Source organism: Dendropsophus ebraccatus, chromosome 9 (assembly GCF_027789765.1).
Source record: "Dendropsophus ebraccatus isolate aDenEbr1 chromosome 9, aDenEbr1.pat, whole genome shotgun sequence".
NCBI classification, from domain to species: domain Eukaryota; kingdom Metazoa; phylum Chordata; class Amphibia; order Anura; family Hylidae; genus Dendropsophus; species Dendropsophus ebraccatus.
Window position 1 is genome coordinate 56,812,263 of NC_091462.1, and position 25,301 is coordinate 56,837,563.

The 25,301-nt window shown below is 39.8% G+C and overlaps 1 protein-coding gene across 2 annotated transcripts in view; it reads left to right on the forward strand.

The window, feature by feature from the left end:
- NRP2 (neuropilin 2) overlaps positions 1 to 25,301 on the forward strand; it is a 95,065-nt gene that overhangs the window by 10,873 nt on the left and 58,891 nt on the right. For both annotated transcript variants that reach the window (XM_069983422.1, XM_069983424.1), the window contains exons 2-3: positions 13,191 to 13,368; positions 23,173 to 23,354. In XM_069983422.1, the coding sequence (XP_069839523.1) occupies positions 13,191 to 13,368; positions 23,173 to 23,354 (360 nt within the window). The remainder of the gene's footprint in view (positions 1 to 13,190; positions 13,369 to 23,172; positions 23,355 to 25,301) is intronic.

Below are 25,301 nucleotides of genomic sequence, written 5' to 3' on the forward strand. Positions count from 1 at the left end.
TCTGCCCTTGCAAATCTGTATATCCCTTTCATAGTAGACTACTGATCCTTACATTTTATGGGTAGTAGGAGTATAGCCATTCAATCACTGTTCTGGCATGCTAGTAAAGCCGCTCAGTTATAAACACTAACCTTCACTCAGGTCACCATTGTGCAGTATCATATATATATACATATATATATATATATATATATATATATTCTCAGTATCCTACTTTCATGCTATACTCATCCCTATATACTTGTAACATTGCACAAGTAGGCAACTATATATAAATTATAATTGCATTATGCATGTTGTATATGTGACTTAAAGGGTTTATTCAGGGTAAAAAGAACACAGCTATTTTCTTGAAAAAAAAAAAAAAAAAAAAAAACAGCACCACCCCAGGTTATGTGAGGTATTACAATTCTTTACTTCAATAGAACTGAAAAACCACACCCAAACTGAGGACAAGAGGGGTGCTGTTTATAGAATAAACAGCCATGTTTTTCTAAGCCTTTTACCATACATAAATGAATGCTATTCCTTTTAAGAATTTTCATTTACACTTATAGGTGAGGATCCACCCTCCAAATGCTTAAATGGTTATGTTAGAAGACGACCACTGCAGATCTTCATCTCCTATTGAGACCATTGTGACCACTCCCTGTGTTGCAGCGGTGTGGTGGCACATATTACATGTGTAATAAATAGGTTCATTTCTTTGAGGCAAAGCAGAGAGCAGCAGATCTCCCTCAATATCTCCCTGCTATAAATCTGTCAGAGAAAAGATGAGATACTCACATTCTCTATGGCTTCTTTGTTGTTTCATCACTGGGGGGAATCCAAAATTGTCTAATTGTTAGACAGTGTAAACTTAGAGTAGACAGGCTAATAGACCTTTTATATGGACCAGTGAGTGTACAATAATGAGCGCTGATCTCAGTTATCCAATAAGCATTTACATGGCTCAGTTAGTCACAGGCCGGGCTGCATAAACGATCTCTGAATCATTTGTGTGACCCTTTAACTCCATCATTGTTGGCAACTAGAGATGAGCTAACCTGGAGCATGCTCGAGTCCATCCGAACTCGAACTTTCAGCATTTGATTAGCTGTGGCTGCTGAACTTGGATAAAGCCCTAAGGCTATGTGGAAAACATGGATATAGTCATTGGCTGTATCCATGTTTTCCAGACAACCTTAGAGCTTTATCCAAGTTCAGCAGCCCCCGCTAATCAAATACCGAACGTTCGGGTTCAGATCGACTCGAACCCGAACCCTGTTCGCTCATCTCTATTGGCAACATATCACCTGCTTACACATGTGATAACAATTGTTTTAGGTGCTGAACAAAAGATCAGCCGCCAAGTGTTTTCTCGCTTGTCGTCTGATTGCTGCTTTTTCTAGATCAGAAAGCAACATTCTTATGAACGCTTATAATCAACAAAAGGCCACCATAAGGATATGCTAGATTTTTAACAGTGTCTTAAACTGTTTGAACACCTAGTGGATTTTTAGACTGTCTAGTCTAATTGTGGATCTTCTAGTCGGCTTAGCTTTACACTAAAAAGTGTGCATCAAAAAGTCTTAACTTTTTTGTGCATTTAAGCTGATCCCTTTTTAAGGCCCTATTCCACCAACAGATCTGACGACAGATTATCTGCCAAAGATTTGAAGCCAAATCCAGGAGTGGATTTGAAAATTGGAGAAATCCAGTATTTCCTTTATGACCTGTTCTCTGATTATAGTCTGTTCCTGGGTTTGGCTTCAAATCTTTGGCAGATAATCTGTTGTCAGATCTGTTGGTGGAATAGGGCCTTTACTGAAGCTATTCCCACTTCTTAGTAAACCATACCCCCTTGCTGAGCAAGACACATGAGGGCCAGAAAAGCGGTGGAAGTCATGTAAACCAGTGCTTTGGTTTTTTGGTGTAGTTTTAGTTATGTGTATATATATATATATATATATATATATATATATATATATATATATATATATATATATATTTATAGTCACTAAATCTCTGCATGATATCGGAAATTGGATGAAAAACTAGTTTAAGAAAAAAAATGCACCTAGATTGCTCCATTATGTGGATTATTCTGCTGCTTGAAGTTTTGATTCATTAAATTATGTCAGTAAGGTTGCTGTCAGCTGGACTTCTTGCAGTAGCTCATGATGTCACACGGCGCTTTTTACAGTAATAAGCAGTCACCCAAGGGAGGTCACAATCCCCAACAATGACTTCAAGAAATCTATTCCTGCCTTTTCCTTAGCTTCTCCGAGACTCTCTAGGGGAATGAAACATTCATTGCATGGAGCACAGTTGAAGGAACAGACGCTTGGATTACTGTGGTCTGAGTTGGCGTGTCTGAGAGAGCAGGCCAACAAATGCACAACTCAGGGAGGAAGAAAAGGATTCTATCTTGGTTGTGGAATATCATTTGCAGAAGTGTAACACTGTTAGCAAAATAAGATTCCTCATATGGTTTGTTATATTAATCACCAGAAATATAAGACACGATAAAGAATACTGCAAAGTCTTTCTAATTAGCAGTTAATGCCGGCGGAAGGTGTTCTCCTCTGTGGGGAATAAAAACGGCCCTGTTCACTTCCAGCACTATTCCCCGAAGACCCAAACCATTAGATTTGCTAGCTAGCATTAATTCATAGTATATTCAGTACCACTTAAGCTTTGTGGAAAGCACTCAGCCACTTCACACCTTCTCCAGCATGTACTGTATAATTTAGTATGCAGTGACAATAATTATTTTAAGTAAGGACTTAAAGTGCATGGATCATGACACAGAGTCACCTGAACCATAGACATCAGTATGTCAGTAAAGGTTTAAGGTCTAATTCAATAACCACAACCAAAACTTTGTGGGTTGTACACTGTCTGGCATCAAGCTGGAAAGGAGACATAGATGAAGTCTATTGGGGTCCTGTCTGGGCTGTGAAGTCTCATAATTAAATGAAAAAAGCCAAAAGGATGGCTTACTGTAAAATAAAATTGGTATGGTCTGAGATAATAATGTAATAATTTAGAGGGTTTGGATCTGATTAGAAAGTTTAGATTTAGATTACTTTCACGTCTGGAGGTCTATAACTAAGGGTCAGGTCTGGGAAGCCTGGCGTCTGATAGTTTAGGCATCAGGTCTGGGGCCTGATAATTTAGGGGATGTGGCCTGGGGTCTGCTTTGCTGATTTAGGCCATGTTCACACAACGTATGTTTTACATAAATCACGTCCTTTGTTGCAATTTGCAACAATGGCTGAGATTTATACAAAACATACGTTGTATTTATGAATGGAATCCCAGCCGGTGCGTAAACACATAGTATACGCTCTAGCCGTGATTCCATCCAGCCACACGAGAAACTGACATGTCAATGAGTAGCGGCCGCAGGGAACCTGTCAGTTTACACAATGGAGTGTGCAGCTCTGGACGCACCCTCCATTGTGTGCAGAGATGAATGGGGATGTGGGCGCGCACGGAAACGAGCATCCTAATTCATCAGAAGTGAAGATCATCTGGCTGGTACTGCAGTACTGGCTGGCATAATCTTCTCTGTCCGACACCGGCCGTTCTGTGCCGCGGTCGGTGTCTTATGCCATGTGAACATGGCCTTAAGATAGATGTTGAATTTTCATATTATATGTGAAGTCATCTTTATACAGACCCCCCCCCCCCCCCCCCCTCCCTCCATGATGCAATCATTTCTGTCCTCGCTGCTGGTCAGGCGATTGTCTGGGAGAGCCATTTATCTGCTATGCTGACTGGACTGATGTATCTCAACCAATAAATTAATGACTACATGAGATGACCATGGATTGAAATGCCAGACCCATCATTATTGTCGGTACAATTATATTAGCCGTTATGTCCGGAGAAAGCAGGATATAAACATTCCCTAACACTATTATATCATCTACTTTGTTCTAACCAAATTACATTTGTCTGTCTTATGAGATTACAAAAACTCTGATTCTCACCAGATGAAATTACATGAAGAAGAATATTTCATCAAAGCTTTAGTTTAAAAAAAATTAAATGAACATTTTAAGCCATTTAAACTCACATTCACTTCAATAGGTTTGTTGTAAATGGTATGGTATACCCGCAAACCCAATGACCAGTAATACCAGTACAGTTACGGAAGTGTTCTGCTTGGCCATATCACAACCTGTTATGTTATATACCTGGTGTTCCTAAATTTTAGGCCCAGTTTCTGCCTTTAGGCACAGGTCATTATACTTCCTTTTCCCTAATATGTCCATTAGCAAATCCATTGCCATAGAGTTAATAAAATATTAGGTTTAGGCTTCCAGTAAGGTTACCATACAGTGGTATGCTTGACATGAAAAATATTGGAAGCCCGGTAGACCCAGGTAAAGTCAGTAGGGTTCACCAGGGTCCTTATGAGTCCATTCAAAAGCAATTTATCTGATCAGTCCTGTCTCCTATACAAATAGAAGGCACTGTGCTAGTGTTAATAGCGCCTTAGTCCAAAAAAAACTAATTAAAATAAAAATTAAATAGTATTTTTTTTTAATTCTCTCATCTGAAATCCTCCACATTCAGACTGTATAGTTCCTACATTTACTAAGCTTCCAATTCAGCAACTTTTAAATCATTTTCTATCATTTCCAGGAATTTTAATATTGTTTGATGAAGTGCTAGGAAATCAGCCGCCACAGTTATCGCGCAAGGGGGGAAGGATAAATTATCATGTCACTAAATGAATGCCTTTTACAGCCTGTCCGATGTCATCTTCTTACATTTTGTTGCTCAGAGTCATGCTGCACACAAGCTGGTGAGGAAGAAAGCTGAAATGAATTAAAAGTGCATCAAGTATAATTATCTTGGTGCTCCAATTATTCAGTTACTATGACATGCAATTAGATACAAAACAATGGAGGCAGAACAAGGTGGCTTTAGGGAAGATGACATCTTTTCAGGCAAAAATTCTTTCCAAGTCATAACCTATTACCGACATTAATTTTTAATATATATTTCTAATGTCATTTTGGGCCAAAGCAGTCTGCAATTGAGTTAATGCAAATTCACATCAGGAACGGCTCCGTCCCTAAGCCTTGTCAAGTGAGGCATTAACAAATAATTCAGGGCATTAACACTTTACCACTATGTGTGCAGAATTCAGCCGCCTTTATCTTTAGCAAACCGGTCAATATTTATCCACTTTGTTTGACACAGGAAAAACCTCAGATCACATCCATGAGTTTAAATGCCCATATTAGCCCTTCATTAGCATCTGGCTGTGCCAGCTAACACTTATGTTGATCATACATGTAAGATAGTTGCCTGACAAACACTCACTGACAGCTGTATCCTGCAACTCCCCCATATACAGAACATGCATGCTTGAATGAATATGCATTGCTTTAATAGTGAGATAAGGATAAACTGCGGCTAGACACTTTGGCAGCACTTCTCTCTAGGGGCGACAAAGGAGTGGGCATAGTAAAATCCTCAATCTTGGCATCTGCTGCCCTAGGCTTGTCTCTTAATACCTTATTGCCCCTTTAAACTACGACAGCCCCTTAACATGATTGACCATAAATCTAGTGGCACCTACTGTCTTTATTATGGCTTTAAATGAAGCATGAAGTAGTAACATATGTACTATGAAACATATGTCCTAGGTTGACACACTCCATACTATTCATATTCTTCACATTTAGTTCTTTGAATGTGTAGGGAAATAGTAGTCCCATTAAGAGGCACACAATGTAAATATTTATATAAGAGTATCACGAAGGATCAAGACCTACCACTGTAAAGCACTGTGAGAAAAAGCTTACTGTTCCTCAGCCGTATTTGCGTGCAGACCCACATTGGACGGTTCAGCCTGCTATAGGAAATTTGTTTAGACTTGTTTAGTTTAGAGACGGAAATTTGAAGCTGAATAATTCTTAAAAAAAAGAAGCATAGATTGATCTTTGGCTGGTGAGTAGCTAAATCAGTGCCACCCATGGGGTAGTTTAAAGATTTATGTCTGACAACTTTTTAAAGAATTTCACAAAATGCCTTGTTGCAATGACAAATGGCCTTCTTAACAAGAGTAAGTGAAAGAACGGGGTCTTTTTACTATGTTAGAGTATGTTGGCATTAGTTTGAATGTGCTAGTTTTTTAATGCAGCTGACTAGACAACTGTCATTATGTCATTGACAACTTTTCAGCCATTTCCAACATTGAAATTATTAAAAAAAAATCTTCATAGGATAAGTAAGCCTGATAGGGCATTTTGTTATGTATGTTCAGGGATGGGGTATACTCACCTGCCCCAATCCACCTCTACTGCCATTCTAATGTCTCCCAGTCACTGCAGCTCTTAACTTCTTCCTGCTACCAATGATGTGCCAACCCTGCAGCAGATGTCCGCTCAGCCAATCACTGCCTAGTCCATGTCACTTCTTTGGAAGCAGGAAGAAATAAAAGCATTAAACAGCAGGGCATTGGAGCAGGTAAGTATGCTTTATTTAGAATTTTGTTTATTTTCTGAAAAAAATGTCTCAGTTAACCCCTTTTATTGCACTGTCCTGTCATTTAACTACTTTCTCCCTCAAAAAAAATAAAATAAATAAAAATAAAAGTTAGAGAAAAAGAAACCTTAAAAATTTAAATTTTTTTAGAAAATACACCTTTGGGGTCTTTTTTAAAGATTTGACACCTAAATCAACCATACGGTAAACTGATCTTTAAACTAAGAATGAACGTGAGTACTACTTTATAAATAATTCTTCTGCTATTTAGCGCACAGGGATCCCAGGAGGACAGGCCAGCTTTGCTCTTAACAGCCACAAAGGAGTTAAAATACTTTGTGGAAATGAACAACAGCTGGTGCATCATGCGCAAAACATCAGACAGACCATTTCAGCATGTTATCAGGGTCCTGGAACAAAACCACATACTGTACACATTGGACACAACAATAATACAATTCATCCAGAAAACAGAGAGGTTATGACTAAGACCACAGGTCCAGATAGTGCTTATCAGAATCGGCCGTTGTTTAGCTAACAGACCAACATTATGCTGAGTACGGCTTAGAAGTTCCATGGAATGCCGCAACTGGTGAAAGCACTATGTATGAGGTGTGAAAGTCTTTACTCAATTCACTAAAATGTCTCAGACTTTCATTGCAGTTGCAGTATGTAAAACACAATTGGAGGAGAAGTGATTAGCATTTTAGCAAGGGATTAGATGTAGCTGAGCAAAGTGTGACATTGTAAAGACTCCAACCTGTCTACACACTCAGGTGAGATATTGTGAGGGGACATTTAATAGACGAAACTCATTGTGTTGCGCTACGGAAAGTTGTTTTGTGCAAGGAGATTGGTTTGTTAATGTTTGGCAGGCTTTGCACTATTTCCCATAGGAACCCGACCAGATGTTTTCAGAACTTCTTTTGTGTGTTTTTCTCTTTCCCATCCCCTTGTGTAATTTGAGTTCTAAAGTTTAGAACGAAAAAAAAAAATACATTGCCGGCTTGCAAGCCCCCTCCTCATTTAGTCTGTGTGCAAACTGTGCACTATAATTAACATTTTAATATTATTGTTAAAGTCACTAGTTTTTGTTATTTCTTCTATATAAAAAAACAACTTTTTATTCCACGAAGCTGAAGGAGATTCTACAAATAATTCTATACATATACAATGTATTTCTAGTAAGCAAGGAGTTAGAGGCACATACTTTTTATTGCACATACACTTTCTCCCATGTACCTTAAAAACTGCTCATGATGGGGGACATTTATGAAGGTCCCACCCGAGGCGTATGTCAGGGAGAAGGCGTAGATTTGCCCCTTCTCCCTGGCGTATGCCTGCTGTATTCCCCGCTCGCCCAATGGGCGGGCAGTGGGAGCTCGGGGGGGCGCAGCATGGTGGGGAGGAGGCCTCACTTATCATGATTTATGCCTGCTCACAGGTGTTTATCATGATCCAAATCTACACCTGCTGGAGGCAGGTGTAGATTTGGTATGGTGGGCGCAGGTTCAGGCACCTGGCCAGCTGGATTCAATAACAGGGATGCGCCTCTTAGTGAATTTGGCCAGGGAAAAGGGGACAGGGCCTAATTGAAAACAAGTACGGTCTTCATGATATCTTTCAGCATATGTCCCATAGTAATTGTAGATATAAAGGGGCACATTTACCAACTATGCTCCTGGCATACGCCATGGATATGTGTTCGCCTCTTAATAAATCCAGCCATGTGAGCTTTATGTACTTGATAAATGTCAAAATTCATTAATGTGAATCATGAGTTTGTCACATGTGAAAATCACATTGTAAAGCCCCAAGAGCCAAAGTTGGCATTCAATGGGCAAGGGAATTATGGCAAAGAAATTCAATGATAAAACATAGGAGTCACAGCTGTGGTAACCTGGTTATGTGGCATTAATGGTCTTAATGTGAAAAATTAGCTTGATTCAAAACGAAACAAACAAACCGAAAATAGTTTATGGACGTAAACTCTTGGCTTCAGTATATGGGAACTGAAAGAAATTGCTGTAGTGAAATATCCTGTTGATTTTTTATGTTTTTCTTTATCCTGTGCTTCTATGCATGAGCTTGTAGCTTGGTCAGTTCTCAAGAAACCAAGGTAGTGCAATGATTTTGTCAAAATTCTGGTTTCATTTTGACAGCACCAAAATTCCCATTAGTTGTACTGGGGTAATTCCTGAATTTCAAATTTAAGTTAAGTGCATATGACATGGATCACACCCAAAAGTGTTAGGTAATAAATATTTTCAGCCCATGAAGACGTTGTGTCTAAGTGTATGAATATTGCTACAATAGGTTAGAATGTGTTAGAATATGGAAACAATATGGTACATGCTTTTTCAGGATCTGGAAACACAGATAAAAGCTATATTCACACAACATCGTTTTGTGGCCATATCTTTGGATATCTTTGGATTTTGAGGCAAAAAATTGCCAGCCGTCCAAAATAAGGCAACAAAACAATGCTGTGGGAACATAGCCATAGGCTTTGTCCACACAGCTATACTTTGCAGTCTGCAACTGTTGACCTTCAAGTACAAACTGTATAGGACACATTACAATCTATTGGCCAATACATACAACCATGAATCACAAAAAAGTAGGACTGGCACTTATATGGCCCATTTTGCGGTCATTTCTCCATAGACTCTCCATATCCCTTTCAGATGTGTCTGTGATTGCAGGCACTTAATCTGTGAGTTGCCCAAAATCACAGACCCCACATTATGGGCTCACCTACGTCTGTGTGGACAAAGCCATAAATAGAGATTTTCTGTTTTGTCATGGATGCATACCATTGGAAGGAGAATTCATAGACTGATGACTAGGTTGCCTTCACGTAACTAATATCCATATGCACCGATATCCACAGCTTTGTTTCCCAAGCCCAAAGTGTTGACTAATGAAAAAGTCATAAGATTGTACCATGGTTTGTCAACATTTCCTTATCTTTGCTGGCAAACAAAAGTATCCAAATGTTTCTTGCAGGACTATACAAATAGTCAACGTTCTTGTACTTTTTGCAATATCAAAATGTTGTGCCTGTAGTTTTTCTGGGGTTCCAGTTACCATAATAGGAGATAGTAACACTACAAATACACTGTTGCATAAATAACTATGGGATCTCATTAAATTGATAGAACTTATAGGATTAATATCCTAAGTGATCATTCAGCTCATGATCCCCAAACCGTGGGTCTCCAGTTGTTTCCAAAACACAACTCCGAGCGTTTTGGGTCCTCTAGGTCCTTATTCATGACTAGAGCATGACTATAGGTTCTAGAGCACCCGAAATGCCTTGGAGTTAGTGGGTTGCCAAAACTGTGTTTCGCAAAATAAAATATTGTTTTACCCAAATTGGAGCTGCTGAGTAAACGTCCTTCTGTTGGTGATTTAACTGTGTTACTCCATGCCTCTGTGCACACTCTTGGGACAGTGTGGTGAAGAGCTGAACAGTATGTATGCTTGCAAGTTGTGCTGGGAGTTGGAACACCATAGGTTAGAGACTACTGAGGGATTATAACAGATGAGGCCCAACCTTTCAATAGCATTTAAAGACATTTCTTGTCAGAAGGACCTATAGTTTTTATATGTCTGTGATGAGGTTTGGTGTACACAGGCACCTGTCATTTCTTCGCTTAAACCCGTCAGTCAGTCAGGATACAGCAGCCGCCTTGTGTCCACAATCTAACAATGTAATTAGCTCCCATAAGCTAACCTGGAAGCTGAGCCGCGCTTCATTTCTTCACATTCAATTGTATTTCTTTGGGATCTTTAGAGGCAGCAGGACTTGTCAATCACGGCTATATATAACAAGCATCGACACTCGTTATCGCTTAGCGAAACAGCATTTGACAGCAGATAAGAAGCGCAGGGCTCACCCAGACTGCTCATCCTGAAGGGAGTGTGTGTGTGCAAAATCACATTCTACTGATTTCTAAAAGGACAATAGCTTATTGATAGTGATTTCCTAAAATACAGTATACAGTTTGTTTTACCAGAGAAATGTCAATTTAATGCAAGTCTCTTTTTCCCCACATAAGACACCAGTATGCATGATGTGTCTCGCTGAATTTTACCTCCAGTTTATGAGAAAGTCTCTGGGCTATTATCTTCATTACTCTCCGCGTAAAAAAAAAATAGATTTAAAAAGCCACAAATTCTGGAAAGTGGTTATGTCTGTCAGAAGAATTAAACGGATATGATAATGTCAAACTGAGATTTGTTTGGTAACGCGTTTCACAATAATATCTACTTATCGGACGTGATGTCATGGACAGGCTATGGACACCTGTGCGCAGATTTAGTTTTTATTTTGTTTTCTGACTGCCAAATAAAGCAACTTTTCATACAATGTTCATTAAAAAGGGACTACCATTTAGCTTCTACTCAGAGATAGACAATTCTGCCATTTCACGGCCTTTCTTTTGTACTAGTGTTAGAGATAATAGATAGTGAACAGGGAGGAGAGAAATCTTAGAGGGTAGCTCACAGTGGCTGGAGAAAGAGAGTACAGCAAATACCAGGCAGCCTGTCATAGGGAATCACATAGGCTGTGTCCAAGTATATAAAGGACTCCTAAATCATTCTAGAGGCTGTACAAGCAGAATTAAGCAAAATGTTTAATGTTTAACAATGTTTATTAAAAAATGTTTTTAAAAGTGTAAGATAGGAAAGGAAATTGGAATACTTTTTCCATGTGAAAGTCAATAGGCCTTAATAAAAAAAATATAAAAATACCAAGAGGTTTGCCTAGAACCCAAATGAACCCACATGCCATAGAAATCCCTTGGAGATTCCACATCAGGATCATTTGAGTTGATTGTTCTTGTTAGTAAATAACAGATTCTTATTTTAACAGAACCCATACACATTAGACAGAATCAGACACGCTTTATGATTACTTCATACATAGACCGTGAAGGAATGTGCCATGTGAAATATTTGTCTTCCCTGACCATGAGACACATGTAACATTCATCAACCAGTTTGACCCCCATCCCCCCAGTTTATAACATAGTAAGACTATGTTCACATGTTAGAGTTACATATTTCTGTCTGCTGCAACAAATAGAACATGCAACGGATGGGCATTTGACCATGTATAACTGATAAGACAGTCATTGCACAGAACTATAAAATGACAATAACTAAATAGTAAAATAAAAACTAATTTTATAAAAAAATCTGACCAGGCTGGAATGTTTTTAGAAAGTGTCTTCTGCTCTTACAAAGTAATATTTCAATAGATCTTGGCAAAGTCTCTATAACTATCTGTTCCTCAGGTTTGGCATTGAACTTGAACTCTAATATTTACGGAATCCAACAGGAAATTGATGTGCAGTCCAGTGAAATCGCACTCTCTATGTTCTCTGGTAAACACTAGAAAGGAAGTGTCTTTTATCACAATCAAACAATCAAACCTGCAATTTATGCTCCATCTGGAAGTACAGGGGAATTTATGGGCTGTCTGGTTGTAAAACAATTTACTGGAGTGATCTTGGTTTTATGGAACTTGGGTAAAAGAAGAGCTGTACTTTGAGTATCTAGCCCTATCTTATATTTAGTATCATGGTATAGAAAGATTTTCTTAAAGGGAATCTATCAGTACCCTACCCAACCAGAGTGCGCTGTAGGTATTACATCAGTTAGCAGGTTAACTGTGGTTGTTCTGTCGGTGGAGAGGGGCTGTACAATATCGATTTTCTAACTGTAATCAAGAGTCAAAGAGTGTCATTGTGGTGAGGCGTTGGTGCCACATTCTGGCAACACTTCATTACCCCTTTCTCCAAGAATATTCTGATCTGCCCGGCCTCCTGCATGATCGCACCATCTTCCTGATCTGCGCATGCTCTGCCGATGTCAACAATGATTGAGAACAAAAGAAGGCGCATGGCCTGTAACATCAGCGGCACATGGGCAGACCAGGAAGATGGCTGGGCAGTTCAGAAGTATGCACACTAAACTAGGCACAGCTAACATGTGTATAGAGGAACTGAAAGATATATCTGTTGGTAGATCAAACTACTAGAGGGTTCACATATTTTTATCATGATACCGAAAAAATATGTCATTTGGAGGGAAATTGAGAGAAGCTTACAAAAGCATAAACAATCCTGAATATATAAAACTTCCATGTGATGGGGACTTGTCAGGATTCAGTACAGATCTCTTTGTTCTATAAGCGGGGGAAAGCTTCTGCATATGCAATCATTAATAGGTGTGTTTCAATTTCAATGTCCCTGGTGCTTTAAATGGAAAGTGTTTTTTTAATTCCCAGTTCCCTGGTGTTTTCAATTGTCTATGTGCTGTTTTTTTTAGTTTGTTAATAATGCCACAGCAGAGTATTGTACAGTAGCATATTATACAGTAGGAACTCCAGCATCTCTGTTTATTAACATTGAAGCTTCTATACTTAGCAAAAATCATTTCATAAGTGAAAATTTAAAGTTAGAATATTATTAAAATATAAATCTGCTCCAAACTTGGTATACTATGGCTGTTGGTATGGCTCTCAATTACAGTATAGTAGACAATGGGATTATGTCATTTGTCTAGTATATAATGGCAGGGATGAGCCTCAAACATAACCTGTAATCCGTAACTATTTGTGTTATAACACCGGATAGGTCAGGATTTCTGTTGGAATAATCCTTTTTTCTATCAATCTCTTTTAGTGAATACATGTGGAGGACGTTTAAATGCCAAAGTCGCTGGTTACATCACCTCGCCGGGTTATCCAAATGACTATCCCTCTCATCAGAACTGCGTGTGGGTGGTCAGTGCGCCAGAGCCCAACCAGAAGATAGTGCTCAACTTCAATCCTCATTTCGAAATAGAAAAACATGATTGCAAGTAAGACGTTGTTTTCTGTTCAACCATACAAGCTTCTGTGAACACATACACCCACACATATATATATACCCACACATATGCACACATACACACATACAGGGTAGTATTTCTGCCAGGATTATTCCAATATTTAGCATAGACACCATGATGTCATTACTCTATAGATTAGTCAGAAGCCTCGTATGACCCGCTGGGCTGAGGATTCTCAGGACCCTGCACTAAGCTATTGATCAGTATTGATCTTCCGTGCACACTGGAGAATTTCTGGCCCAGCATGAGAATGTCGATCCCACTACTCACAATGCACTATTTAAAGCATGTGCATTTTTCCAATCCCCAATACACAGATGAAGTCATCACACCAGTCCGCCTTTTAAAGGTTTTGGAGGAGAATCAAACTTCAAGATATAAATTAGTTAACCCATTCAATACCAAACCATGACTCTAGAAGTTATGCAATTTACTGTATAGGGTCACTATAACAAAGGAATAGAATGGGCAGGGTAAGTAATGTAAAAAAGAACATGTCTTTTTTTGGCATGGAATGGGTAAACTTCACTGTCTTCTGTAAATGAGTTCTCATGTTAGAATACCGTAATTCCTAAATAATTGATGCCCTGACCCATATATGCCAGTTTGCATCTGTACGTTTTGCTGAAATGCCAAGGCCCATGCCTACTAAGTAGCATACGGTAAGTTTTATAGTATGAACACTACATTTGTAAAGGAATATTTGTATCTTACGCTAGACATATAATCACAGTAGTGATGAGCAAATACTGCTCGATCGAATAGATATTCAATCAAATAGTAAGATATTTGAATATTCGATATTCGTACGAATATCCCGCGAATATTCGATAAATATTCGATAAGCGTTTAAATCCCCCAGCTTCCAGTTTCACCCTCCAAATTGTCAAATAGATGTTTTTCACTAATCGAATACTTGTTCCCTTAGACTTTAATGGGATCGAATATTCGATCGAATATTCGATTATTCGCGGAATATTTGTACGAATATCGAATATTTGAATATCTCACTATTCGCTCATCACTAAATCACAGTATTGTATGTAACATATTTCCTACTAATATATAATATGCAGATTTATTAGGAGAAAATGATGTGATTGAGTATACAAAATGCTTTTACCAGTCAACTGACTAAAGGTCCTTATCATAATAACAACCCACCGTAATGTTAACAGTTTAAGGCCACGTTCACACAACATATATTTTCATAAAAAAATGGCCATTGTTGCAGGTTTGCAACAACGGACGTTATTTAATTACAGCGGCCAATCACATTAAACTCTATGTAATCCTGGCCGGAGTGTATACACACTGTATACACTCCGGCCAGGATTCTATGTGGCCGCATAAAAAAACTGACATGTCAATTTTGTGTGGCTGCTATTCATTGAATAGCGGCCGCACGAAATTGACTGTGCAGACAATGTAAAGTGCGGCTCCGGTCGGATCTTTACATTGTCTGCAATGGCTAATTGGAATGCTGACATACCCTAATGGTTTAATATTAGAAATCTTCAAACTTGCTACAACTCTGGCCGATAGCCCGCACCCCAAAGGCCTTAAATGCGTATAATAATTCATAAACAGTGAAAAATATATCAGTCATAGCAAGGTTTACAATAGTTGTATGATCCATATCGTTTTTTTACAAATGAGGTGCTAAAGCAACCAAGAGAGGCTAAAATGTAGGTGCAAATTGTTATTTTACGCAACGCTGATAGAGAAGGTGTTAATCGAGCCTCAGAATAAATTATCAAGAATTGCAGAACTGAAAGGTGCTAAGAACAAAGATCGGTAGTGTGGTAATGTTATCCTAGATCTATGCACTTAGATGGTTAACAGCAAGAAGTGTTTCATGGCTGCATTATGCTGCACTGTCTATGCTGCTCATAAATAAAACAAATACACATATATAAAGCAGAGTGATAGAAGTAGTATCACCCAGTAATTATATATGGTTATGGCAGAACCACAAGATTTATATTAAGGGAAAACTCCGGGCAATGCTGTGTTTTGCCTAGTACATAGCCTAAAGGGGCAGTGCATGACACAAGAATTCTCTCTTTGATCCTCTTCTAATCCTTGTGTAATGTACCCCTCCCCCAAGCACTGTTCTATACAGAGCACAGCATATTATTTGTGCCCAGGGTTCTCCTTTAAAGAGTAGAAATGAATGCAGCATATACCTGTTACATAAGTGTCCTAGTCGTTATTACCAGTGATATCCTGTTCTCCCTTGTCTGCACTAGTATATGAAGGTTATGGTTGTATTTTCATCTTTCTACCGGAAAGATTTACATAATTTAACCAAATCGTATAACTCTATAACAAAAGACTAGGAAGTGTTTGACACAGAAATGTGTGATGGTAGGACCGATATAAAGTCTTATCAACAAACCTGTACAAACCTATGACAACCCCTATCACAGAACAGCCTGTTTGCTCCTACATGTCTCTCACGCCAAATGAAAGTCAAAAATACATTTAAGCAAAATCCACTGGGCTTTGCGTTTGATGGCGGGCTGCCAGCTTGGCAGCACTGCGTATACACAGCATTTAGGATTGCATTGACCCTTTCTGTATATTTATGGAATGTCAGTGTATGTCTCTAGGGGTTCGGTAGCTCGCATTCTCTAAATTACACTTAGCTTTTAGAGATGTGTAGAGATGTATGTTATCTAAACATCCCTGGCCGATCCAACTCATGGCGAAGGCCTCGTAAACTGCATTATCAGAACCCCCATTAATTCTTTATTAGAAATGTACTTAACCCTTCGCTTGCTGAGAGCCGTCTCTGCGTCATTTGCACTTTAAGGTCTATTGCTTTCATGGCAGTTCAGATCAAGGCGAGGCAGATAAGTCAAAATGAAAAAATAAAGGTTTCTTTCCCTTGGAAATGTTGTTGGCCTTAGAAATGGCTGTGATTGAATGTCATCACGTCTGTCAGGATACCTCTGATATTTGATCTCAGCGGAGACCACTGGATGAGTGAGTTAATGGCACTGTTTGCCCATGACTAGGTATGGATGCTGACATTTATGCCATTGTCCAGGCTGAGCTTGTATCAAAAGCTCAAAACCCTGGAGCTTCCCCCCTCCCTATCTGTTCCCGCTCACTCTTTCATTGAATGATAGGAGGAGTGTGGACTTCTAATAAAGTATCTCAGGAAGTAATTGATTCCTTACACTCTGAGAATTCTTCTGCCTTGAGGGTCATTGAGGCTGAACAGAAAGCAATGGAAGGTGAGAATTGCCTCTAAATACACCTGGATTGGATGACAAGCTAAGCATCTAAAGTCAGAGTGACATTAACCTCAGACTGGAGTGATACTGGTGAACAAAGGAAAATAACATTTTATTATCACTCTCTACAACCCAGCACCTTGGGATCCTAATTGAGGAGTGGGGTTGTTGTTTCACTAGAAGTTCCATATGGTCTGAATTGGGATTGGTGATCCTTTTGGCCACTTACACATTCAGGCAAAACATAAGTCTTTTAATTGTGAAAGTCCTAAAAATTCTGTTTACCTAATCATTTTGTAGTTCTGTCTATGTTGGGGGAACATAGATGACAACAACAAGATGGCTGCCATTACAGATTCTTCAGGGATTGACATACAGCTTAAAAAATCTGGAAAGATAAACTCTTGAAATTCCTGCTTGTTGTAATGTATACTATATTTTTTCTATCATTACAAGGAAAATTTGATGTTAAGAAGTTTAGCAAAGTTCATTTATAACCCTTGGGTAATCTGTAATGGCAGCTAGTAGGTTGGCACCTCCGACTAAGGAGCAGCTAAGAATGTTTTACATTTTAAAGTGGGACCAAAGGGGTAAAAACCTATCTCCAAAAGGTGACATCAGAAAGCTGTTTTACATATACTTCATCCCGGAATACTCACTAGAGCATGAATGGTCTAAAAGTCTCCACACATCTTTATGGCACTATGACATTACTGCATTAGTCTCACAACTGTACAGCTCTGGGAATGGGAAACAATTCTGAAACAGCTGTCTACTGATGTGTAGGGATGGATTCTGGCTTGGCCATGTTCTAAGGACCCTATTACAAGGAGCAATTATCAGCCTATCAGCCGAGGACAACGATTGTCATCAACCATTGATTGCTACGTGTAATAATGATGCACGGCTGACAGCTGTCAATTGCCCAAACACCTGATACCTTTCTTCTCCCCGCTTCTGGTCTTCTCTCCTGTGCCCCACAGCTGCGGAGCCCAGAAGAGAACACCGGGAGCAGGGAGAGGTAAAGTGTCAGGTGTTTGGGCAAGGGCTGTATGGACATCGCTAACGATGTCCATACAGCCCTTACTGCCAAATTATCGGGCCGTCTAATAGGTCCAGTAAACTTAAATGATCGTGTAATAGGGGCCATGTAATAGGACCCTAAGGCATCTTAGAGAAGCAAACACTCGTTGGTCGTTTAATCGTTGCCTGCTATTACACTAAACGATTATCGTTCAAATCCGGACGCCCTAATTATTTTTCGGCCGATAATTGTCCCATGTAATACCAACCCAACTTGAAGGAAAAGCTACCTCCAAAAGATGGCAGAAAACAGCAGCTTTGCATATCCTTCTTCTTAACTTTTTCAAAGAATCTGATAGCTTAAAGGCGAAGGTGTAATGTAAGTGATCAACATGTTCCTGTGGTTTTCTGGAAGCGCTGAAGAGTGGTACTTCTTTCACTAATCATCTTTCGGCTGATTTAATGCCCTCTGCTTTGATGCAGAAGGATGTTCCAAAACTGGGACTCTGGATTAAAAACTGTAATTAAACTCCGGTTGAGGCATATTTATAGAAATGATTTTAGGGCCAGAAATAAGCTTTAATTGAAGTGTATGGTGTCTGAATGACAGTTTGCAGAAAACCTGAAATTAAACACAGCCTTCATTCTCCTAGCAGCTGACAGCATTTAAGAAGTCTTCCCTTTGTTGGCCCATACATTGCAATCATCTCAAACATTCGGCATGACATAGATAGGGAATGTCTTGATTGCAGGAATATATCCTGGGTGCCTGCAATGTGTGGATCCAGCTCTCAGCGGTCACAGTGTAATAGCTTGCAGTGATGCTCGCTATATAGCAGTTAAATAACGCGCTCACATGATAGCTGATTATGCGCTGATATCATCATTCCTACATCCAGGCTTGTCATGTGCAATGTGTTTCAGTGAGGAGTTTTCCTCTCTTTATCTCTCTTCCTCCCTGTCTCTGGCACTGGCTGATAAGAAATAATATCAGAGCCCTGTTTTTAACAGCTGAAACAGGAAAAATTCCGGCTGTCTCTACGTGTCCCACTTTCATTGAACTGATATGTATGGAATCAATATGGCTATAGGTTAAATATAGCTGTAACTATTACATCTGCTTGTTTGTGATTGCCGTGGTTCTTTATCAGCTCGTCGTAAGTGTCGCTTAAAAGAGAACTCACACTTAAGATTATAAAAGAGCATTTAAGATTCTAGAATAGTGGGCTCTAATATCTCTCATTTGTTCTCTTCCCTTTGAGTCATAATAGCTGTCAGTTGTAGAAGGCCTCTTAAGAACTGTCAGGAACTGTCCGGTTGATTTTTAGTAACAACGCCTCCGCTTTCCTTCCCTAATGCTATCAGTATCAAACCCGCAAGTTTGTAACTTCCCCTTTTTAGATAAATGTGGATGGACAGGGATATGTGAAGCTTAGATATAAGGAAGCCAATGACTAGAGAGGAGAAAGTCTCCCAAGTCCAGTTTGATGAGTCTGTGAGATTTTTTTGGATGCTGTATTGGCAGTGCCCAGAATGTCCTGCAATGTCCCATCTAAAGTATGTACAGGGGCAGGGACTACTGTGAAAGGCTGTATAGTACATTGGTGGCTGGGTGCAGAGTGCAGGGCTAGCAATGTATAGCATGTGGAAGCATACAGAATCACTACTACACTCAGGAGCAAGGAGGAAACACCCCCGGTTAGAAGTGATGCATTGCATCAAATCTGCACAGTTGTCTGCTGTGTTACAATGAGGGTACTCAGAGGTGTCACATACCATGGACCATTTATCATACCAGTATCTTCTTATGTTTTTACATCCCCAGTAGCTAAAATCCTCACTGTTCTCAGTTACATCCAATGTAACCGTTCCTTCCACAGTTCTCGGACAATGTGTCATAGGGCGGGTCTGCTATGTACCAATATTCAGTTGGGAAAAATATTCTAGTTGCTTCTGTATAAGTTTTCAATGAGTCATCTTCTGCTTTTTCCCACTTTAACCACAATGTTACCATTATACACCAGTGTGTTTATCCTGTGTGTGTTATTATTTATATGAACTTCCCCAAGTCCTTTACATAAAAACATACACAGGCATATATTTATTTATTATGTTATAAAGGAGCTATTCTGCAATGACTTCTCAGAACATGGAGCTTCCTCTTTATCATACGGCCAATCTCAGCAGTGCAGCCCTGGTAGATATTTCCCCATAGAGGAAACAAACACACAGCATTCTGCAGTCGGTGCTCACATTTTGGCATACATATTTATAGGGTCAAATTCTAAAGTCACATTTCAAGTTCAAGTGCTTGCATGCAGTATAGTCATGCGGGGAAACACTGTGTGTCAGGACTGGGGATAATAACTGTGACATATTTTTTATACATTTATGCGCATGTTCACTTGCAGACTGTAAAATAACATTTAAAAGTGCCATGGATGGATACACTGTGGAGCTTAACATCTTATTTTCATGCCCGAGGCGCACGTACGAGTGGGGAGAGGAAATATTCCCACACTGCTTGAGCTGTCTAGCAGATCACTCATCTTCCAGGAGATTGCTTAGAAGATAGCTGCTGAGTGAGAGGAACTCCCAGACACAGGACACAGTACAGCTCTGTCATCTGCAATATGGCTCTAGTCACATCTCCATCCCCATGCAGAGGAGCAGGGTGTAGGCTTCCTGTGCCCACCCTCAGCGAGGAAGAGCTGTACACTTGTCTTACAAGACGGTGTCATTGTAAACAAACAATCCAGCAAGGCCCTGGAGTGATTGAGAAAGACACTTTACAAGGTGTTACCGTGTCACTCTCAGCAGTGCTGATGTGGGGAGAGATGTGGACATAGACAGCTGTCAGTAGATTTAACCCTTGCTCCCACATCAGGTTAGAAATAGATTGTGTGGTTAACTCCGGTAAAGCGAATCTCTTCCTCCGCTGCATAACACTTCATGTATTATTCAAGGTTGGAGAATGTCTATAGATCATTTTCTTTTTGAGTACAAAGTAAATATTTAGCACAGCATTCAATATGTAATTAAATCTACAGATTATTGAGTATAGAAGTCTTTGTATATATTATTCATTAAACATTTTTGGGCTGGATGTATTTGCCAGTCTTTTCCAATATGTATTTAGTCCTATATAAGTGAAATGTCACCAGGCTAGCAAAGCATAGGAGGAAAACCAATGTATTTGCGGTGTGGATCTCTCTAATACTCAGCAGTGCGTTTATACGGAGTAGTCTCCTAATCACCATACTGTCTCCTTGGATTTCTCTGTGGTTGTAGCAGCAAAACAGAGTTGAGTTTATATAGCAACACAGAATGTTCATAAATGTGGCCCTTCCTGACACGCAGAGTGCTGCCAGTACCCAGATAGTCTGCGGTTCTATTGCCAATCCTGATGTGACCTCCTCTGCATGCTTCAGCAAACAGAATGTACCCAATAGAAGGGGATGTTATCAGTTAGGATAAAGCATTCTCCAGTACAGGCAGCCAAACGCATATCAAAGGCAAAAATGCAGCAGTTTGTACAGCACTTTCCTGCACTGGTTCCAACATGACACTCAATGTAAAACACATGGCTCTGGAAGGATATAGGAGAGCACTTCCAACTTTTGAAGTTACTAGTCATAGAGAAATGGGACTACACAGGGGAAATTTCATTTGATGATGTTACTACTAAAAGTACTGCTGTATTTTTTTTTTTTTTAGAAAGGTTAAAGATAGTCATGATTTAAGCTAATAGGATAAAACTTAGTCATTGGATTTAACGCTTTATTTTTGCATCTTGTGGAGACTGCATCTTGTGCAGCATTTCCCACCAACACACACATCTACCAGTATACAAACAGTATTACAACTTACCAGGAGGAACCAGAGGGGAGGGGGTGCTGGGTTTATATGGAGCACTGACCTGATTACTGCCAGGTGAGGCTGAGCTGGAGCTATGCAGCCATAGTGGGTTTTGTATTCCTGTTTATTTTGTGTATTTCTGTGCTATTTGTTTTCACAATATGTATTAGGATTGTATGCTGTGTAAGAAAAGTATATGTTTGTAACACTTTTATGTTTAAGGGTATAAACCCACACACCGTATACACAGCGTATTTACTGCTGCGATACGCAGCGAATACGCAGCAAAAACGCAACAAATACGCAACAAAAACGCAGCAGATTAGATCTAAATAACTGAACTCAGCATTAAATCTTCACCATCAAACTGCTGCGTATTTGCTGCGTATTTGCTGCGTATTTGCTGCGTATACGGTGTGTGGGTTTGTACCCTTAATGTAAATCCAGAGTGTTGCATTTTGGGCAAATTTTGTATATAAAGACACCTGGAACCCCTAGGCTTGGAGAGAGTCTGGCTCAGAGTATGTGAGCTGGGAGTTGGGGTGCTGCTTGATACTAAGGCAGCTGCAACAATCCCCTGATCTGATTATTATTATTTGTGTTGTTATTTTGCTCAAAATAAAGAAGAGCATTGTTTCTTTTTTTGCTATGACTGAGTGACATCGCTTCTTTTTGTGACCTTCAGAAAAATCCCACATCTCAACAAATATATATATATAGGTTTTGTTTTGTTTTTTTTCAAAGAGAAACCAGCCATTCCTTGACCTGGCCGGGTCACGGAATGGCCGCTCTCTGGAAAGATCATTGGTCGGCACCGCAGTACCAGCCGGATGATCTTTTTGGCCGCAGAGTTCTGATGCGGGTGCATCTGTGCGCGCCCGCATCAGAACTCCCCACAGCACTCTATGGAGCGAGCGGCCTGAGCCACTCGCTCCACAGTGTGCACTGACATGGTTTTTTATGGCCGCGATTCAATGAATTGCGGCCGCAGAAAACTGACATGTCAGTTGTTTGCGGCGCCGCTAGGGATCCCGACCGAAGCGTATACTATGTGTATACACTCCGGCCGGGATCCCATAGAGGTAACGTATATTTTCGTAATAATCACGACCATTGTACAGCGACCATGATTTTAAGAAAATATATGTTTTGCGAACATAGCCTTACACAGCAGTGTTCCAGTTTCAGACCTATTGACTTTAATGGAGGCAGTTTAGTCAGCTAGTGACTACATTAATTCTTTTTCCCACCAGATACTTTTTGCGGGACGTCACATACAAGACATATACATTGAGGGTGCGTTCACGCGTACAGGATCTGCAGCAGATTTGAATCTGCAGCAGATTTGATTTCCTAGAATTGATTTACTTTGAATCTGCAGCTTTAAATCTGCGCCATCAAATCTGCTGCAGATCCTGTACTTGTGAACACACCTTTAGGGTCCATTCACATGTACAGGATCCGCAGCAGATTTGATATAAATAACTGAACATAGCATCAAATCTGGGCCATCAAATCTGCTGTGGATCCTGTACGTGTGAAAGCACCCTTAATAATGCTCTTTTAGAACAAAGTATATGTTTAGCATGTTCTTTAATGGATTCCAGTCTGTTGTTAGTACTAATGTTGTCTTTTTTTGATCTTACAGGTATGACTTCATTGAAATCCGGGATGGAGACAGTGAATCGGCAGATCTGCTCGGGAAACACTGTGGAAATATTGCACCGTCTACAATCACTTCATCCGGGTCACACATCTACATTCGCTTTATCTCAGATTATGCCCGTCAGGGTGCTGGCTTTTCCTTACGTTATGAGATCTTTAAGACAGGTCAGTCCTGAAAACCTCCACACTCTGCAGTATCTTTATAGTAAAACCAATCTGTAACCAACACCCACTGTGAGAAGACAGCATCCACACTATAATAGTACACTAATATACAGTGTGTAGCCCTTTACATGCACATCATTTTGCAAAGATCTAGTTCTTTTTTAACTCTGTTAGTTCAGTCCTCCCTATCTAATAATGGCTTTATTTCTGAAGCCAACATATGTGTATGCTATGTATGTAAGCAATTGGGATTACCTAACCACTGCACCATTCAGTAAAATATGCATCATCTCTTGTTATCCTGGCCGTGTATCACTGTTCTGGAAAGACTCCTTTGATTCAGATTGATGCTATGTTTAATCGATAAGTGTTTATGACTTCTTATGCCTATATCTCAGTCAGCGTTAAATACGTCTGCTGCTGATCAGCTGAGTATTCTCTTAGATCAGTGCAAATCATTAGGACATTCCCTTTTATTGCTTTTCCAATCAGGTAATCATTCTAGTGATGCATTGAAGTCAAGGGCAAAGTGTTGAAGGTCAATTGAGTTTTACAACCTCTAGACCCACAGCCTCATCTCTTTGGTTAGTGCATCTGTGAATCATTTCAGAAGCAAATGTAATTATTTGTATCCCTTTTATTAAAAATGGTCAAACTTGTAATGATGTTGGTTCACAGACTGCAGCTAATATGGGTAGCTATGAGGCCAATGATGTTATCACAGATAATGAAGCCGGGAGGAAACACGAACATTCGGCCGACAGTTATTTAAAATATATGGCAGCCTTTAGTGCCAGGCTTACAGTATTTAAAGGCTAATGTATGTAGTCACAGAAGAATACAGAGACAATCCCCCTTCCCAATACCACCATATGTCTAATATACATGTATCACCTTGCACCCTTTCCCTGTTTTTTTCTCATTCTTATCTGCTATGGATGTTTAAAAATCCTCTACTTTTGGTCCACTCTGACCAATCTAGGGCTCCTCTTCCCCCCCACCCTTGTGATCTCCTATCTGGGGGCTGGGTTAGCTGTTTATTAACTTGGTAACCCCACCCCCAGCAGACATTATCTGCATCATCTCCATGCACCTGTGCTGCTTCCATAGACTTACATGTGTCCCTGAGCCTAGGTTTCTGTAATATGAAATGTTATAGTTCTATCTCTGATTGCCATCAGTGAAAGCAGACATATGTACCTGTCTGTGTCACAGCTCTGTATATTGTAAGTGTTGTAGATGTTCTTAGAGTCTGGATGGAACTAGAATCTCTTAATTCACAGTCCGCAAGCAGCAAGCAAACAGAGGACTACATCAGCAGCTAGTATGGAATACATACTGGGGTGGTGTGAAGCAATATTAGTGAAAAAAACAGCTCTGTGTTTACTGTGCAATAGTAATGACAGCAGTGGGCAGGAAAGAAAGCTAAGGGGGGGGGGGTGCGAGTACACAAAGAGACCAATCAATGAGATGCATGATGGGAAATGTAGTTTCCTATCTTGGTTATAGATCGGCTTTTAGAAAAATGTGTAACTCAGGAATGGCAGCAGGTAGAAAGACAGGAGTTGACTCAAAATACTCAGGGGGACTCAGGGTGAGTAAGACCAGATAGCATTTCATGTTTTCGCTCTTAGGTGGATAACCCCTTTAAATGTGATTGGCCAATGCGGGAATCAGAAGCACAGTTTCCTTATCTTTACATATTTGGGAGAAAATGTTGGGGAAATAAAAGAGATGCATTGTATGTAAACAAACTCCCACACATTTATTATGCAGAGATGTGTAAGGGGAGTGGGGTTAAGTGGAGATTGTGTGGCTGTCAACAGGCCTTTTTGTGCATACACAATTTAAGATCATCAGTGACAGTATTCTTTTGGTAAGCCAACAGGTCAAAGTGCCTGTGGGGCTTTGCTGTGTAATGGTGGCAGCAAAGGGGTCAAGAAGGAA